The sequence below is a fragment of the Anopheles gambiae genome, chromosome 2 (assembly GCF_943734735.2).
Source record: "Anopheles gambiae chromosome 2, idAnoGambNW_F1_1, whole genome shotgun sequence".
Classification (NCBI taxonomy): Eukaryota; Metazoa; Arthropoda; class Insecta; order Diptera; family Culicidae; genus Anopheles; species Anopheles gambiae.
The window spans coordinates 70,825,328-70,844,757 of record NC_064601.1 but is presented as its reverse complement, the minus strand read 5'-3'; the positions used below and the strand labels follow the sequence as shown (position 1 = coordinate 70,844,757).

At 38.6% G+C, this 19,430-nt stretch overlaps 1 protein-coding gene, 1 long non-coding RNA gene and 1 pseudogene across 4 annotated transcripts; 2 read left to right on the top strand and 1 right to left on the bottom strand.

Annotated features, from left to right (window-relative positions):
* Positions 1 to 10,735: 10,735 nt before the first annotated feature.
* On the bottom strand, positions 10,736 to 12,447 carry LOC133391941 (putative nuclease HARBI1). 3 transcript variants are annotated; one of them, XM_061648838.1, is made up of 4 exons: positions 12,162 to 12,442; positions 11,651 to 12,083; positions 11,131 to 11,272; positions 10,736 to 11,068 (listed from the first exon to the last, which is right to left on the bottom strand). In XM_061648838.1, the coding sequence occupies exons 1-4, from the start codon at positions 12,272 to 12,274 to the stop codon at positions 10,773 to 10,775; spliced, it is 984 nt and encodes a 327-aa protein (XP_061504822.1). In that variant the 5' UTR covers positions 12,275 to 12,442; the 3' UTR covers positions 10,736 to 10,772. The 3 variants fall into 3 exon arrangements, with proteins under 3 accessions (XP_061504822.1, XP_061504821.1, XP_061504820.1); XM_061648837.1 differs by having other exon boundaries at positions 10,736 to 11,047; positions 11,651 to 12,447; XM_061648836.1 differs by having other exon boundaries at positions 11,651 to 12,444.
* A 2,681-nt stretch (positions 12,448 to 15,128) lies between these two features.
* LOC133395124 (uncharacterized) lies at positions 15,129 to 17,180 on the top strand (annotated as a pseudogene).
* Positions 17,181 to 17,727: 547 nt separating this feature from the next.
* On the top strand, positions 17,728 to 18,942 carry LOC133391717 (uncharacterized). The gene is made up of 4 exons (XR_009765176.1): positions 17,728 to 18,007; positions 18,078 to 18,460; positions 18,525 to 18,607; positions 18,678 to 18,942. It is a non-coding gene; the product is annotated as an uncharacterized LOC133391717 (long non-coding RNA).
* The last annotated feature ends 488 nt before the right edge of the window (positions 18,943 to 19,430 follow it).

The following is a 19,430-nucleotide window of genomic DNA, read 5'->3' as shown; positions in this document are numbered from 1 at the left end:
AATTTGGCTCCGATTTTCCTTGCTGGTAATTCCATACCCGCACTCTATCTCCTACTTTAATTCCAGACTGTTTGGATTTCCTTGATCTATCTGCGTAAAGTTTTCCTTTCATTTTCTTTATAGCATCTCTTTCCTTAACTTCACTATCCCGATTCCAAACCTCTGTAGTTCTTAACGATGGCAATAGGCCTTTGATTGGTCTTCCAGTGAGTAGTTCAAGCGGAGCTTTTCCCGTAATGGAGTGTGGAGTGGTGTTGTACATCTTTTCATATTTTATAATTGCTTCGCGCCAATCTGTTTTTTCTGCTTTCGCAATTCGCAAAGCACGAAGTATACCTCTATTATTCCTTTCCACAAGTCCATTCATCTGTGGCCAATACGGTTTTGTGTGAATTATTTTTATATCTTTACGTTTAAAATAGTTTTTAAATTCTTCACTACTAAAAGGTGGCCCATTGTCACATCTAATTGATTCTGGATATGATTGATCCTTGCATATTGTCTCTAAAGCCTCGATAGTCTTACTTGCTGATGTAATTTTCATCTCAATGATTTTTATGAATCTGCTGTAGTAATCGACAACTACCAGAAATGTTCCATATTCCTTAACCGAAAAAAAAATCTATTGCAATATCCTGCCAAGGACGATCTGGCATTTCTTTTCTAATCATTGGTTCTGCGTGACCCAAAGGTCTCACTGCTGCACAACCAGCACAAGCTTTTACAAAACATGTGATTTCTCGGTCCATATATGGCCACCACATTCTTTCCCTAAGTTTTCTTTTCATAGTTTCTTCGCCAGGGTGACCTATGTGAGCTATTTTTAGGGCCTTTTGACGCAATTTTTCAGGTAGAACTAATCTATCATCCCTAACTACAATACCCTGCACTATTCCTAGTTCTTTACTAAATGCCTGATAGTGCGCTAGTTTTGGTTTCCAAGATTGATTTTCAATTGCTTTAATGACCTCTCTCATTGTTTCATCTTTATCTGTTTCCGCTTTAATTTCGTTTAACGTAATTGCTTCAGACTCGCTCTCAATGGTATATACATAATGTTCAGAAGCTTCATCAAACGATTTATCTTTATTTGAATTAGGGCATAATTTTGATAAACTATCTGAAATATTAGATGAGCCTGGAATGTATTTTACTACAAAATTATATGGCTGTAGTCTTAAAGCCCAGCCTTCCGCTCTAGAACAAGCTCGTTTGCCGCTTTGATGCTTTCCTTCAAATATATACTCTAATGTTTTATGGTCTGTAAAGATGGTAAATGTAGTACCAAACATGTATGGATAAAATTTTTCAACAGCCCATACTACTGCTAACGCTTCTCTTTGCGTTTGTGGATAGACCTTTTCAGGTTTCGTCAAGCCTTTTGATGCAAAGCTTATAATCCTAGACATGCCTTTCTTATTCCTCTGGGTCAACACGGCACCTAATCCTGTTGGAGAAGCATCAACATACAGTTCCGTGTCCTCTTCCGGTTTGAAAAAAACCCAGTTTACGTACATTATTCGACAATTCCAGTCTTAAATCATCAAACGCTGCTTCTTGCTCTTTTCCAAATACTTCTATTTCTCCTCTGATGAATTTTCGTAATGGTTCTGATCTACTTGAAAGGTGATGAATAAACTGCCCAACAAAATTAACTAAACCTAAGAAGCTTCTAGTCTCTTCTTTTGTTATTGGTTTCCTAAAGTTCTTTATAGCCTCTATTTTAGCTTCTGTGGGACCAATACCTGACGCACTTATATTGTAGCCGAGGATTTCCAATTCTTTTACTTCTATAGAACATTTATCCTTATTCAATGTAGCATTATTCTTTCCAAGTATTTCTAACACCTGCTTTAATCTACTATCATGTTCCACTTTATGTTTTCCTGCAATGACTATATCGTCTATGTAGATTACTACACCAGCTATTCCTAGAAGCATTTGCGTCATAATCCGCTGAAAGATCTCTGGCGCACAATTTATTCCAAACATCAATTGTTTAAAACGCATTAATCCTTTGTTTGTCATAAAAGTGGTGATTCCTCTCGAGTCTGGATGGAGTTTTACGTGATGATAAGCCGAAGTTATATCAAGTTTTGAGAAAATCTTACATCCTTGTAATTTGTTCAATAAAGTTTCGATAACTGGAAGTGGAAAATGCTCTCGTTGTATGGCTTGATTTGGATACTTCATATTTATGCAAATTCTAATATCGTCTTTGTTCTTTGGTACCAGCCCCATTGGTGATATCCATTCGGGGGGACCATCAACTGGTTCTATTATATCAGTTTCTAACATCTGTTGAATTTTACTTTCTACCTTTTTCTCCAGTGCAATGGGAATGCGAACATAGGATATTTTCTTCGGCGGAACTTCTTTGTTAATAGATAATCGAATCTGAATACCGGGGAATTTCGGAAATGGTTGACATCTTTCCTCAATATTTTGTACTTCCAAGCCTACTTTCAAAACTTTTAATTCCTCAGCCGTCACTTTACCTAACAACGACTTATTACTGCCTTGCACTACAATGAATTCAGCGAAAGTTGTAGGTTTACTCTGATTAATTGATATTACTGCTTTAAACTTTAAAATTAATTTCAGAGGCTGATTACTGGCGTGGTTCAATCGTCAGCCATCGCATCCTCGCCCCGCGTCCTTTCGGCATCACCGTCATCAGCTCCTGAAAGTGCAAAACAGGCAAATAGACCAGTGATTATTAAATCTGAACGAATTTGCCGACCAGTCCTTCACGTGAATGCCCCAGCGAAGCTCGTGCAATCATCAGCATCCTCGCCCCGCGTCCTTTCGGCATCACCGTCATCAGCTCCTGAAAGTGCAAAACAGGCAAATAGACCAGTAATTATCAAATCTGAACAAATTTGCCGACCAGTCCTCAACGTTAATGCCCCAGCAAAACTGGTACAGTTGTCAACATCAGCATCATCATCTCGCATCCTCTCGGCATCATCATCAATGCTTCCTAAAAATATCAAACCAACCAATAAGCCAATGATTATTAAAACCGAACAAATTTGACGGCCAGTCCTCACCGTGAACACTCCAGTAAAGCTCGTCCGACCACCAACATCCTCATCCAGCATCATTTCGGCATCATCCTTATTGCTTCCTGGAACATCAAAGAAAACCAAATCATCAGGACCGCAAAACTCAACTTCGTCCAGTATCCATGTCGCAAGCCTTAAGCCACGAGACCGGTTAACATAATAAATAAAAAAAATAAAAAATATACATTGTAATATATATATATATATATATATATATATATATATATATATATATATATATATATATATATATATATATATATCTATATATATATATATATATCTTATATCTATATATATATATTGTAAAAGTTTGGAAAATGTATATACGTGTAAACGCTACTTGATGTCACGGTACGTGTATATTAGCATTAGGTTATTTTTGACAGCTGCCATTAGAACAGAATAAAAAGCGAACGAATCAGGACGCCAAATCGAAGTGACTACAATTTAATCGATTTTACATCTCAGAAGTGGGATAGTGAGCCCAAAATGTCCGTAGATGACCAGAGAGTGACTAAGGATGAGATGCTGTGCGCACTCCAGTCGGCCGAAATAACCGTGCCATGTACGGCAACACTGATGCAGATCCGTGCTCTCTATAAGGAAGCGTACCCTAGCTCGCAACAAAATGGCGATTCCAACGACACCATGTGCAACGCAGCCATTGCCGAAAGTAAAGAAGAGAGCGTCACCCAGATCATGAAAACTGATGTGATCAAAGAAAACGACGAAGCTGCAGCAGAAATTGTGCTCCTAAAGCAAAAATGTGAGATACTTGAACTGCGGAACAAATTAGCAGCGCTTGAGAGCCAAAGTCGTGAATACTCCAATACAGCTAGATTGCTTCATCCGGAAGAGGTTAAGCAGATTATTCCGATGTTTGGAGAGGGTGCCAGTTTCTTGCAGTGGATAAAAACGGTAAAACACAGTGCTGAAGTTTATGGTTGGACCGACCAAATGACATTGATGTACGCTAGCAGTCAGCTAACTGGCGCTGCAAAGGAGTGGTACAGTGGTTTCCGGCATTCTGTAACATCGTTTAAAGAATTTGCCGAAGGAATGGGAAAAGCTTTCCCAGACACGCATAATGAAGCTGCTATTCACAAGAAGCTGTTGCATACATTCAAAAGGAATGATGAGTCCTACGCCGCCTACATCTTTCGTGTACATGCCCTTGGAACAACTGGGAACGTGAGTAACGCAGCGATTATAACATACATCATCCGAGGACTATCGCGCGATCCCATGTATGACAACTTAGTGGCGAAAGAATATCGTGATGTGTATGATCTGATTGATCATGTAAACCGATGCGAGATGCATTACCAAATGCGTGAACCACCGTCATCCCCCACTCGTCCACAACCTTCAAGCCGTTTTACATCGATGCTGAAAACCAACACCAAACCAGCCAATGGGCGAGAAGAAATGGTGCGATGCTACAATTGTTCGAGTTTCGGCCATTTTTCCAACCAGTGCCGAAAACCACGTCAGTCTGCCCAACTATGTTTCTTGTGTGGAAGCCCTGATCACAAGAAACAAGACTGCCCGAACGTTGCCCAGAGGATGCCCGCCGCTATATTTGCACCGTGCGATCAGCAGAGTTTCCAGCATCAGTGTCCGGCATCACGATTGCCTCAATCCGGTGGCAATGATTACTCACATCTGAACCTGTCGATGGCTGCTGCAGCAGAAAACAATTACGGAGATGATAATGGAAATCAAGTGACTGGTTCAGGAGCTAAGATCGATCCAATTCAGGAGGTAAGTGTCGCATTGCTGAATGATAATGAATTAAGCGCAACGCAATCACGTGTGTTTTGTTTGTTTGATTCTGGCAGCCCTAAAAGTTTCATCAGTGAACAACTTGTGCCAAACATCAAACATACTCCTCAATTTTCGGGATTCTGTGGATTAGGCAACCAGCAGCTTACATCTTTGGGCCATGTGAACATTAGAATAAAATTTCGAAATATCAACGTTTCCCATTCCTTTATGATACTGCCAAAACAACAAACAGCATGGCCCTTGATTGCAGGAAGGGACTTATTAAAAAAGATGAACATCCATTTACATTACCTTTGTTATCGTTATTCTCAAGACAATCTGATGAACTTACTAAAAGAAAATAAATCTACTCTTGCAACACACGTGAAAGCGCGCCTTAATTCATTGGGGATTTTTAAAACTAATTCGAAGGATGAGGCAGACATTTGGACGCAATCTATTTTCCAATCAGACCAGAAAAGATACGATAGTGTTGATGAACATAATCAGACCAACGATAGTGGTACGGAGGCTGAGAGTATTTTGAGGACTTTTTCAGAGTTATGTGCTATTGATATTAGTAAGGAAGCGAACACATTGGATATAGGAAACGAATTGAGTGAAGACCAGATGTGTCTGATAGCTTCATGTGTGGAAAATAACTATCTTCAGCCCTTAAATGAAACTATTCTTGAATCACAACATTCAATGAAAATAAGTGTTACAAATGATACTCCAATATTCTGTAAACCTAGGCGGTTGTCTTTTGCCGAACGCAATCAGGTTCGTGATATAGTTAAAAATTTATTAGAAAAACAAATTATTCGACCCAGCAATTCACCTTACGCATCTGCTATTGTGTTAGTACGGAAGAAAAATGGTGAGGTACGAATGTGTGTTGACTACCGTCCGTTAAATAAGATAACAATTCGTGATAACTATCCAATACCTTTGATTGACACTTGCCTCGAACACCTAAGCGGTAAACGGTATTTCACTCTCTTAGATCTCAAAAGCGGCTTTCATCAAATTAAGATGCACGAAGATTCTATTAGTTACACTGCCTTTGTAACACCTGATGGACAGTATGAATATCTGAAAATGCCATTTGGGCTAAAAAACGCTCCATCAGGATTTCAAAGATTCATTAACTCAGTACTGCGAGAATTCATCGACGAAGCCAAACTAGTCGTCTATCTTGACGACATAATCATAGCGTCAAAGACGTTTCAAGATCATTTAGAAACTCTAGGTGCTGTTTTAAAAACTCTTAGGAAGAATGGATTGGAACTGCGTATTGACAAATGCAAATTTGGGTGCAGTAACTTGGATTACCTTGGTTACTATGTAAACTCAAAGGGAATTCAACCAAGCAACTACCACATTAAGGCTATCCAAAATTACCCAGTGCCTAAAACCTCAAAGGAAGTTCAGCGTTGTCTTGGTTTGTTTTCCTATTTTAGACGATTCCTCCCGTCTTTCTCGAACATTGCAAAACCTTTGAGCAATCTACTTAAAGAAAAAGTGTCTTTCCAATTTGATGAAGCATGTATGAACGCATTTAATGAATTGAAAACCAAATTAATTAATGCTCCTGTGTTGGCAATTTATGATCCTTCTCGAGAAACAGAACTACATTGCGATGCCAGCACAGTTGGATTTGGCTCGGTTTTACTTCAAAAGCAAGATGATGGGAAATTCCATCCAGTGGCATATTTTTCGAAAACTGCTTCTTCTAGTGAGTCCAATCTTCACAGCTACGAGTTAGAAACTTTGTCAGTGATTTACGCCTTGAAGCGTTTTCATGCATATGTGCATGGTATCCCTATAAAGATAGTAACCGATTGTAATTCCCTAGTGGAAACTTTGAAGAACAGGAACTGCTCCGCCAAAATTGCAAGGTGGTCCCTGTTCTTAGAAAACTATGAATACACTATGCAGTATCGCCCTGGAACAGCAATGGGTCACGCTGATGCACTTAGTCGCTCCAAAATGGCAGGTGCTGTTGACGAGTTGGATCTCGACATTCAGTTGCAGATAGCTCAGGGCCGAGATCCTACATTAGTTCATCTAAGAACCGAACTAGAAACAAAACCAATTCCAGGGTACACACTACTGGATGGTGTGATATATCGTCAATCCCCTGAAAGCAAATTGCAATTGATCGTTCCAAAAGAACTGATAAAAAATGTGATTAGAAGCACTCATGAAAGCATAGGCCATTTAGGTGTTGACAAGTGCTGTTCACAAATCGCCAAACACTATTGGTTTTCAGGTATGAAAAATCAGGTACAAAATTTCATTCAGAATTGCCTTAAATGTATACTTTTCTCTGCCCCCCCAAGAAAAAACAAGCGCAATTTGTACAACATCCCCAAAAGTTCAGTACCTTTCGATACCCTTCACATCGACCATTTTGGCCCATTACCATCCATAAAATCTAAAAAGAAATACATTTTAGTGGTGATCGATTCTTTTACTAAATTCACAAAACTTTACCCCACCACTACGACCAACACAAGGGAGGTTTGTTCTGTGTTGGGACAATATTTTAACTATTATAGCCGTCCCAAACGAATAGTGAGTGATCGTGCAACTTGTTTTTCATCTCAGGAGTTTAAAACGTTTCTCAGTGATCGTAACATAATACATGTTCAAAATGCCGTTTGTTCCCCTCAAGCCAACGGTCAGGTTGAGAGAGTTAACAGAGTAATCAAACCCATGTTAAGCAAAATTACTGATTCCGTGGATCATGCAGATTGGTGTTCCAAATTATCTGAAGTCGAATATGCGCTGAACAACACAACACACTCGTCAACGTATTTTGCTCCTTCGGTTTTGTTATTCGGTGTCGAACAACGTGGTACCATTATAAACGAATTCAAAGAGTATCTAGATAACAAAAACGAACCTTCTAGAAATTTAGAAACTATTCGTTCTGAAGCTTCTGAAAATATAAAAAGATCACAGGAAATCAACCTGATTCAGTTTGGCAAAAGACACAACCCAGCGGTAGAATTTGCGGAAGGGGATCTTGTTGTTATTCGAAACGTCGATAATTCAGCAAATTCTAACAAGAAATTTATTGCCAAGTTCAAAGGTCCTTACATAGTTCACAAACAACTTCCGAACGACCGTTATGTAATTCGAGATATCGATGGTTTCCAACATACTCAAATCCCATATGATGGTATACTTGAGTCTGATAAGCTTAGACATTGGATTGCGCCAGATGCTGATCTTGCCCCAGAATTATGTGATGCGACACTACATGATGAGAATGTTTAACGAATTGAGGACAATTTATTTGTCAGGATAGGCCGAGTTGTAAAAGTTTGGAAAATGTATATACGTGTAAACGCTACTTGATGTCACGGTACGTGTATATTAGCATTAGGTTATTTTTGACAGCTGCCATTAGAACAGAATAAAAAGCGAACGAATCAGGACGCCAAATCGAAGTGACTACAATTTAATCGATTTTACAATATATATATATATATATATATATATATATATATATATATATATATATATATATATATATATATATATATATATATATATATATATATATATATATATATATATATATATATATATATATATATATATATATAACAATATATATATATATATATATTTTTTATTATGTAAACCGGTCTCGTGGTATATATATATATATATATATATATATATATATATATATATATATATATATATATATATATATAAAAATAAAAAAAATATATATATATATATACAGTCGTCAACTCGTACGACGTGACAACATGCCCGTCATGGACCCCAAATAGACCGTGCCGCCATACTGACTATCCTGCTATGGGGGGTTATCCAAAAGTCACTGAAAGCCAATCCGACAAGTGGTACAGACAGGCCTTGACCGACAACGGTTGTTGAGCCAAAAGAAGAAAAAAAATATTATGTATTTAAATAATCTTAAGCTATGTACACGTGCTAGACAAACACACGGTGGCAAGCGAGCCACGGAGTCATGTTCCAACCGGAACTGAACTGGAAGCAGATTTCCAGGACAGCCGGCGCAGATCGCGAACGGTACCTCCACGTGGGGTGTTATATTGATTGAACACCTACCAGTATTACGCATTATTATTATTTTACATTACGAGAATTTACAGTACTTCACCTAGAGCACCGCATATACTGTAAAAACTTTTAAAAAGCATAAAAATCAATTGCTGGTTGTTGCCCATTTATTAGCATCGGTACAGAAAAAGGTTAAGCAAATATTTCATTTCAGGGAACGGTTAGAACCTCGCCGCATGCGATTTTGCCACAAGCTTTTGTATGGGATTTGGCGGCAAAACCGCATGCGGCGAGGTTCTGACCGTTCCCTCACGAATCGACGGGGAAACGAATGTTATCTGTCAATTTTTAGTGCCTTCTTGCTCATACAGTGCCGTACAAGAAAACATAACCGTTGTTTTTACTGTTACTTTTTATTTAAAATTTAAATGTTAATCCACTTAATTGTATAACTCCTGCATTTTTCTAGTCTTCATTTTTTATACTATAAAAAAACTCTTATTTCTCCATCTACATTCATAACATTATCCACTATATGAAACAAATTAGTTGCAGAAAAAAACAGGTTTGTTGTTTTTGTGTGTCACTGTTCGCGCACACGCGCGAAAACTTGAAACAATAGTAATCAAAATTTCCAAAGAATGAAAACCACACCATTCGATCACCCGTTTTTTGTTTGTTTGGTGTGAAGTAAAACGAAAGACCGTGCAAAAATTGATAAAAATGCCTGTAAGTAATCTAAAACATGTCATTGTATATGGTCAACATATGGGTTAATATATTATTATTCACTAATTTAAGGACAAGCGCAAAACTACAACCAAACGACAGTTTGAGGTACTTATTGCCATGATTGAAGGTAATGAAGGTGTAGCCGGTGATCGCATCAAAGGATCTTGTAAATTTTGGCAGGAAGTGACGGTAAAACTCAACGAATTGGGACCCCCTATCAAAGATATATCGGGATGGAAAAAAGTAAATTACCACTATTTGATAAGTGCTTTTTATATTGCATAACATAAACGTGTTTTACTATTTTAGGTTTGGGCGGATTATAAATCTGCTTTAAAAAAGAAGCTTTCATTTAATAATGCGGAATACAGATCGACCGGAGGGGGACCGTGCTCCTTGCGCAATTTTAATGCCCTGGAGCAGAAAGTTATTGAAGTGCTCGATATGCAACGTTCAGTGGTCGGAACACCTGACGTTCCACCAATGGGTCTAGCAGAAAGTGAAGATTCAATCGAAAATGAATGTTTGAATATCAGCCCAGAAGTAACAGAGCTCGTTACATCCGGAGCATGTAATCGGGACAGCGGACATCAACCAACTTCTGCCCAAATAATTGACCAAGAGGTTGAAATCGAAGAGGTTCCTGTTACTACAGAACCAGCTCGTAACAGCAGGCGAAAGAGACGCACATTGGCGGAGCAAAACTTGTTGGAGTTGCGTAAATTCAATGTGATTCAACAAAAAATACTCAACGTTAAAATCGAAAAACAAGAAACAAACAAAGCTAGGTTAGAAACTGAAAAGGAACATGCTAAAAGGAAATTTGAACTAAAACAAAAGGCAATGGAAATGCAACATGAATTGGCAATTCAGGATTTTCAACTGAGGAAGGAAATTGCCGAAAAGGAGCTAGAGTTAAAATATGCTAAATTAGAGCAAATTAGTAACGCAAATCAGCCCAGGCATTAATTACTAAAATGCTTAAAAGTTTCATGTTTACCCGATTTTATGAATTAAAAAATATGCTCAGAATTCTCAAAACAAATTAATCGCATTTGATGTTTCAATTTATTCAAACCATACTGAATTTCACCAAATTTAACTTTTTTGCGCATAAAATAGCATTTATTTATGTCAAATATCTTCTAATAAATCTGTGAAAATTTGTTGCCACTCTATATTATTTTCAATACAGATGTTATGCAACGCACAACATGTGTTAATAATTAGACCACTTGTTTTAGGATCGTAGTTTAGTGATCTGTCTGTCCCAGCGAGACATCGAAACCGGGATTTCCAAACGCCTATTGTCTGTTCTACAATCATCCGACCAGAAGAGTGTTTTTTGTTAAATTCTGCCTCGGCGGATCCTTCGTCTGGGTCTCTGTGCGGTCTTACTAGCCACGGTTCTGATGGATACCCAGCATCCCCTTTAAATAATAAAATATCTCAAAACGATGCAGTGATTTAACAGCATGAATGCAATTATTACCCAAAATCTTGTCCCTTTGCCCGCTTCTGTGCAATCGTTGGAAATATTTGCGCACAATGCTCACTCGCCATATATGCGCATCGTGATGTGATCCAGCAAATCGTGCATCAACGGCTCGTATGCGTGTTTTATGGTCACACACCTTAAATAACAATAATGAATATTATTAAGCTTTAATGCATTAGTGATCGGTTAATTCAACAAAAATCCAGATTCGCTAACGAATGACACCCCGGAGTCGTTCGGAGCCCTCCACAGCCGTTGGAGTGATCGAAAAAGCAGCCGCTGAAGCCGCTGAAGCCGCTGAAGTCGACAGGAGCCGGCTCCGGCTGCCGACTAGCGGCTCTAAACTGTTGCAAACGGCTCCAGCGGCTCCGACAATTCCAAGGGCTTACGCTGCCAATTAGCGACTTTGGGAGGCTCTGCACGACTCCAACCGGCTTTGAACCGTGAGTACGAATCCAGAAATACATTACTGAAAAGCATGTTACATGTACAAGCTTTTCAATTCAATACTTACAATCAATGTGTTAATGCTGTAAAATGATTTCCTATTCAGGAAAGTAAGCGGACGTTCTTGCGGTTTTTTAATTTTAACGTGCGTTCCATCTACGCACATCACGACGTTCTCAATACCGCTTTTCAAGAAGAAATATTCTTTAGCTTCCTGTCTCTCTGATTGAGTCATTCGCAAATTTATCCAATCCCCAACTAATGAGTGGAGTGGTCGTAAAGTTCCTCTCAAAACTTTACTAAAAGTTGTCGGAGCCATTGCGACATGGAAATCTTTTCCTACGCCATGCTGATATCTCCCAGATGCGAAGAATATTATACATGCCGTCAACTTCTCTTTTTTTGATATTCCATGCGCTCTGCGAGAGTCTACCGAAGAATCAATACCATCAAGCAAATCCATGAAAATAGATTTCGATATCCTAAAGTTGTTAACAAATCTGTAATGTAATTGCCAACGAAGATAACGACAATCAGATGATAACGTTAGCAAAACAGTTATCAATTTATTTACGTACGCTGTATCCGTTAAAGCAAGAGGATCGGTATTATATCGAAGATTCCTACGATGTCTTTTCAATTCCTGCTTTGCCTCAGCTTCTACGTTTATACTGTTATAAAAGAACAACATTTTAAAACAAACAATATACTTTGTGTTTCTGTTCCACAAGTTGTAAAAATAAACGAAAGTCTGTCAAAATGGCGTAACATTAACCCTGCCACTTGCAACCAAATTAACATCATACTCCAAAAAATCCTGTCAACTTTGAAAAGTTATAACTTAAAAACGATAGCGAGTTGGACCAATCTATACACAGTTATAGAAACTGTATAAGTCTTTTAAATTATCTTCAGAATATTGCATCGATATTCCATAACGCATTCAAAAATGATAAGCCTTCATAGTCGCTGACTACCCGGGTAGCCCGGTTGCCTGAAATATGATGTTTTTTTGGTTGCCAGTGACAGGGTTAATAGAAGCTCCGGCCAGATTTCAAGTGCTGTATATAAACGAAGAAGTGACACATATGGGTAAGCAAAGACATGCTGTATTTTGTATGTGAACACTTGAATCTGGAGGGTATAAATGTATGTTTAAATGAACATAATTCATTTTGTACTGAGCGCCGAAACGGATTTCGTCGAACGTAATCCATGCTCTGGCCGAGTGTCTCTTCGACGAATGAGTTACACCCTCGCGCGAGCCCTCCCCCTCCCCACCCGTAACGCACGGTGCGCTCTGCAGTTCTCAATGTGTTTGTGTTCTTTCGAGCCATGTTACCAACGCATGTAAAGATAGTTGTTTCTTTCGTTTTTCGTTTTCTTTCATGCACTTATTCTAAAACTAAACACAAACACTGTCGTTTTTTATTACATTAAACACTTTATTGAAACATAAAGTACACACTAAAGTACACATTTAGAATCCAATGACGTCATACCGGGTCGAGCCAGGCTGCGGGAAACTTGTCGACAATCTGCGTTGACTCTGTTCAGCAAATTCTTACCTGTGGATCCACGCACTGCATGTGCGTCTGTGCACACTGTTTATTCACTGCACACTTCACCAAAACACACCGGCGCACGCGACTTATAACGAAATGCGCATCAATGCACAAACACTGCGCGCGGGACTTTGAACAAAACACGCACAACCATCTCCGGTAAAGCGTCGCGCTGTACTGGTGGTTTTGCACGCGTAGGAGGGGGGGACATACGGAGCGATGGTTCGATGCTGTAGTGTAAGCGAGACAACACGATGTGACGAGCAGCTCCAAGTTGAGCTCGCTGAAAGAAGACACACACACACATTCACAGACGGCTCGTCAAAGCACGGTATTTGTATTGGTGTTAGTGAAGCGCGCGTGTAAAACAGAATGCGAACTCTCATCGCAGCGCGCTTCTCCGTGCTTCCTCAAGCTTCCTCATACCCCTCGGCATGAATCACTCAAAATTTGGGGTCTCATTGTTTGCGTGGAGTGCTCAAAGCAAAGAAGGGGTTTTTTGGAATAAACAGTACCGAACTATTAACAGCACCGAACTAACGGGCAGGATTCTACAATTACGTATTCGTTTAGGTATGTTGTTTGTTAGGAGCAGTGAGTGAGTGTGTGAGTGAAATTTCCAAGTGCTTCTTTGTTCTAGTTATCTATAATGATAAAGAATATTTCCGATTCCTAATGTTATTATAATGGTAGCAAAATGACGACCGAAGTGTACCGGCCGGTACCGAATGTACCAATGTATTTTGTTGAAGAAATATTCTACAGATAATGTTCCATCTGTGTTATTTTAAAGAATAAATGTGTATTTACCATTCGTGTGTGCGACAATTTCATTGTTATTTTGTAAACAAAAAGTGTCGTAGATTGTTGATTACACGATTGACACGATGCCTTGGATTTTATCGTATCAATTTGTGTGATGTGTTCTTAAATAACAACGATAAAGTGTTTATATTTTCTTTGCTGTAGTATGGTCCAGGACTATGAAAATACTATGATAACATTTGGTCAATCGAACTCATTCGGATTGTTCTATTCGAAAAAAAAACGAAACATTTCACCAGCAACAACAACGATGAACACAATGAAAATAATATGTCATTTATACTTTATTTTATCTTGTAGGTTTAACATCCCAGTACGATGATCCATAATACGATGCAGAAGTGCTTATGGGAACATCGTCTCACAACAGCGATACCGATAACATCAGTGATCGTTCTTCTGAAAGCGAAACCGACGCCGTGGCTGAAGGGTCCACAACTGCTCACAACTGCAACAACCATAGCGATATTGGTGAATGTTTGCGAACTTGGGCAGTTGTACATAATCAGCCACGCTCGTCGGTAAATGAAATTTTAGCTATTTTGGGAATATGGATAGATTTACTTCTTCCCAAGGATTCTCGCACGCTATTGAAAACGCCAAAAACCATCGGGGAAGAGATACAATCGATAGCGGGCGGCGAATTTTGGTACAAAGGAATAGAAAATAATCTCGTCAATTATTTTAAGTAAGTTTTGAAAATAATTTAGCCTAAACAGTGTCTGGTAAATGTGTGTATTTTAATTGTATTTCGATTTTTTCATTCTCATTCATTTAGGTCAACTGTTCCATCAATCGACGAATTATCGATACAGGTATCCACCGACGGACTCCCTCTTCATAGAGGTGAACCTACACAGCTCTGGCCCATCCTTATGAAGATTGTAGAACTGCCCTCAGCCCCAATTATGATGATCGCAGTGTTTTGTGGACCAGCAAAACCAACCAGTCTGGAAGTATTTTTAAGACAGTTTGTAGAGCTCGATAAAATTCTCGATCCAAGCTATTATTGCAGATTCTCCTGCGCGGGCTTTCCTTAAAGGTATGTAAACATACAACTATTGCTTATATGTACACAATTATCTGGAGCTTGTGCAATGCTAATTATGTTTGTGTTTTGCAGCAACAACCTACTTCAATGGATACCACGGTTGTATGAGGTGTACCTGTGTTGGGGCATATTATAAACCTGGAAAAAAAATATTTTCGACTCCGTTGGCGCTCCTCTACGAACGCACCATGGATTTAGATCTAGGGATTGTCCGGGTCATCACCAGGAATGGCGTTCACCCCTGGAAGACCTTGATGATTTTGATATGGTGGATAAATTACCGACTAGTTGTGGGTTGCACTTATGCGATGAGGGTGCGACTCGCCGACACTTGTGCGGTCTTATAGGTGGTAAGTATGAAAATATTCCTACCTGGTCCAAGGGTCAAAAGCAAGCGATATCTGAATTTCTTATCAGCGTACAACTTCCCTCTGAGATTCATCGCAAACTCAGAGGGCTGAATGTAATTCGATATTGGAAGGGTACGGAATTCAGATCTTACTTGCTATAGGTAAGTCCCGTGTTAATGGAAGATGTTTTGCCTGAGAAAGCCTATTGCCATTTTCTGCTGTATTTCTGCGAAGTAACAATATTTTCCTCCTCATTCCATCGACGTCATTGGGAACGTACCGCTGAATTCCTTAACAGTTTTGTCAAAGATTACGGAAAGATTTATGGCCGTGGCGAGCTGACAAGCAATGTCCATAATATTCAGCATATAGCACGAGACTGTTTTAATTACGGACCGTTGCATAAGCATTCTACTTATGACTACGAGAATTATTTGCAAATTTTAAAACGCTCGTCCCGTTCAGGCTTTAGATGTAGCGTCCAAGTTGCAGCACGTTATGAAGAACGTTCCGCAACCGAAGTAGCTGCTGCAAGCAAAAAACGCAAATTTCCCCATTAAACTAGAAATGGTAAAGGTATCTTTTTAGAGTCAAACTTTCTTTTAAGCCCTTTGCCAAGAGACCAATGGCTTCTATCAAAGGGTAATGGTATTATTCAATTTTTAGGAGTTGAAAAGAGTAATGGATGTTTTATAGTATCTGGAAAACAATTTGAATGCAGCTCCAGCTTATTTTCATTTGCTTTGCGTGCGGATGATCCAGAATCGGTATTTTCATCTTTAGACATTCTTATTCATAAAGTTGATGCAAATGTTCAGACGTGTGACGTAAACATTTCTCTGTTAGATATTAGATGTAAACTTGTAGCTGTCTATCCTCCATCAAAACCTGGCACAGTTGTTTTTTCCCCTCTTTTGCATACCCTCCAGTTGGATTAAAATTCATTAACACGTATTCACTAACATTATACTTTAAGAATCATTCTGTAGCTAACCACTTATTTGCTCGTAGTTGTAGTTTGTTTGTAGTTTTGTTGGTATTTTTAGTTATGATGATAAAAAATAGAATGTGTATGCAAAAGCGTTTGAAACCATTTGTGTCCATAAAACGTGTTATTTTTAGTGCAATGCTGTTTAAGTATTGCCTAGGAAATTCTTCATGAACTATTTTCAAACGCTTTTGCATGGGAAAGCGGTGGGTCTTATCATCGTAATTATTTAATATCATATTATTCCTGATGCATGGTAGATGTTGTTTGTAGCAATTAAAATTCTTACTTGCAAAAAAACTACATGGTAATGCTTGTTTCATTAATTTAATTAATTTACTGCATGTCTCATGTTTTGAAATTTTATTTTTGCGATTTTTCTCTTCAATAAACTTCACATAGTTTATACGTCTGTATTGGGTGGAATGTTATCTTAGACTTATTTATGATTTCAAAACCATTTTGTAGTTCCGTTGCTTGATATGATTAAAACGTTTTATTTTTGATTGAATCAAACCAACTAGGACTAAAAATAGTCCTAATTTTCACATTTAACTTATTACATAAGCTTGTTTATAGATAAATTTGATTATGTTATATCTGATTTGATCAGTTTGTTAAAAAAAATTATCTTAAATATTTCGTCAAAGTAGAGTCTACATATTGCTAGTGAGTGTAAAAGATAAGGAAGGGTTTAGATTTAAATAAAGAATAATAATAACTCATTTATTAATTCTATTATTGCGTGTATGATAAATTTTACTAGAGCTCTTGATTTTTCCTTTGCAGTTTTGCAAGCTGCTTTGAGCGTTATCTAACTTTTTTTTAAAGAAAACGTTCTACGTCGTCAATATTAACAGCAAAAATATCGTCCTCTCCTATTCTCTTAAATAATTTAATTACATTTACATTTTGATTCATTGGAATCTTTGGTCCATTTTTGCCCCCGCCACGCCAGCTGCACTGTACAACTAATTCTTTAGCAAATAATAATATAAAACTATTGTGCATTCGACCTTTGGCATCATTTGTCTTGGTTTGAATTCTTTGTGTTAACTGGTAACAAATATTTTGAAAATATGTGTCTTCAGCCAACTGATCATTAAAAGATTTCAGTTCTGCAGCGGTTGTAAGGCGAGGTATTTGAATTGGTATATTTTCCTGATCCATTGCTTCGGTGAATTTTCTTCGATGGTCTGTGCGATACTCCATTTCGGCCCAAACACCTGCTATAGACGTGTTAATGTTGGACAATTTTTTAAGGGTTGTTCTCTTAAACTCTGCATCACTTATCTCCATTGCTGAAGATCCATGCCGTGCCGAAATTTCAATTTTGCCGAATGGTGTTTGTTGCAGAACTTCAGAAGCAACAGATGGTATTGGAGGGCTATACGTATATCTTGGTTTCCCGGTTGATGACTGGGCCAGGTGTTGTTGTACTGCTGAGATAATCACTGGTTGTTTTTTGGCATTTTCATTTTCGGGATCTGCAGCAAGGCTTGCGACACGGATACTGGACGAAGTTGAGTTTTGCGGTCCTGATGATTTGGTTTTCTTTGATGTTCCAGGAAGCAATAAGGATGATGCCGAAATGATGCTGGATGAGGATGTTGGTGGTCGGACGAGCTTTACTGGAGTGTTCACGGTGAGGACTGGCTGACAAATTTGTTCGGTTTTAATAATCATTGGCTTATTGGTTGGTTTGATATTTTTAGGAAGCATTGATGATGATGCCGAGAGGATGCGAGATGATGATGCTGATGTTGACAACTGTACCAGTTTTGCTGGGGCATTAACGTTGAGGACTGGTCGGCAAATTTGTTCAGATTTGATAATTACTGGTCTATTTGCCTGTTTTGCACTTTCAGGAGCTAATGACGGTGATGCCGAAAGGACGCGGGGCGAGGATGCTGATGATTGCACGAGCTTCGCTGGGGCATTCACGTGAAGGACTGGTCGGCAAATTCGTTCAGATTTAATAATCACTGGTCTCTTTGCCTGTTTCGCAGTGCAAGGAGCTGATGATGGTGATGCCGAAAGGACGCGGGGCGAGGATGCGATGGCTGACGATTGAACCAGGTTCACAGGGGCATTCACAGTGAGGAGTGGTCGGCCCATTTGTCCCGATTTTATAACCACTGGCTTGTTGTTTTGATTCACAGTGCCAGGAGCCGATAATGGAGATGCCGAAAGGACGCAGGATGATTTTTTTGACCATTGCACGAGCTTCACAGGGGCATTCACGGTAAGTACTGGCCGGCACATTTGTTCGGTTTCGATAATCACCGGGTTATTGGTTTGTTGTACATTTTCAGGAAGGAATAATGGTGATGTAGATATGGATGTCTTTAATGGTACGAGGGTCGCTGGTACTACCGATGCCTGCGCTTTTACGCTGAGATCTGAAAATGATGCCATCGGTGCCGTTATCGTTTTATACACGTTGTTTGAAGCCATTTCGCTAAACGTATCCTAAATGAACATTTTGTTTATTTAGTGAACCATTTGATTTCAATTTATCCTAATTAATAGGTACCTTTTTTTGTTTTGAAGAAAATCCGAGAGAAATAATAAATAGAAATAGAGAGAAATAATAATAGAAATAACAAATTTTAGATTTCAGCTTAAGAAGCATCACCGAACAATTTGGTTTTGTTTTGTTTTTTTCATTTGACGTTTCGATGACGACAATTGGAAATGACAGGAGAGAGCAAAGCACAGTGGTCGGTTTTCATGAAATTGTACTAAAATTTCCCTTAAACTGGTTCAGTTTAAGGTAAGTTTAAGGCTCCAGTTTAAGGGAATTTGCTCGAATTCCCGATTATTCGTGCTCGAAAATGTCAATTGGGATCGTTTCACAATATTTCATTCATCGAAAATCCGAGCTACAAAACTGCTCGATTATGTCGTGCGGGATTTCTGCTCGCTTTTTCGATCGCTTTTAGCGGAAAATGATCGAAAATCCGAGCTACAAAACTGCTCGATTTTGTCGTGCGGGATATGATCATACCTATACATTTATGGAATCACAAAACATACAACTTCAGTACATGGTTATAAGGTGATGC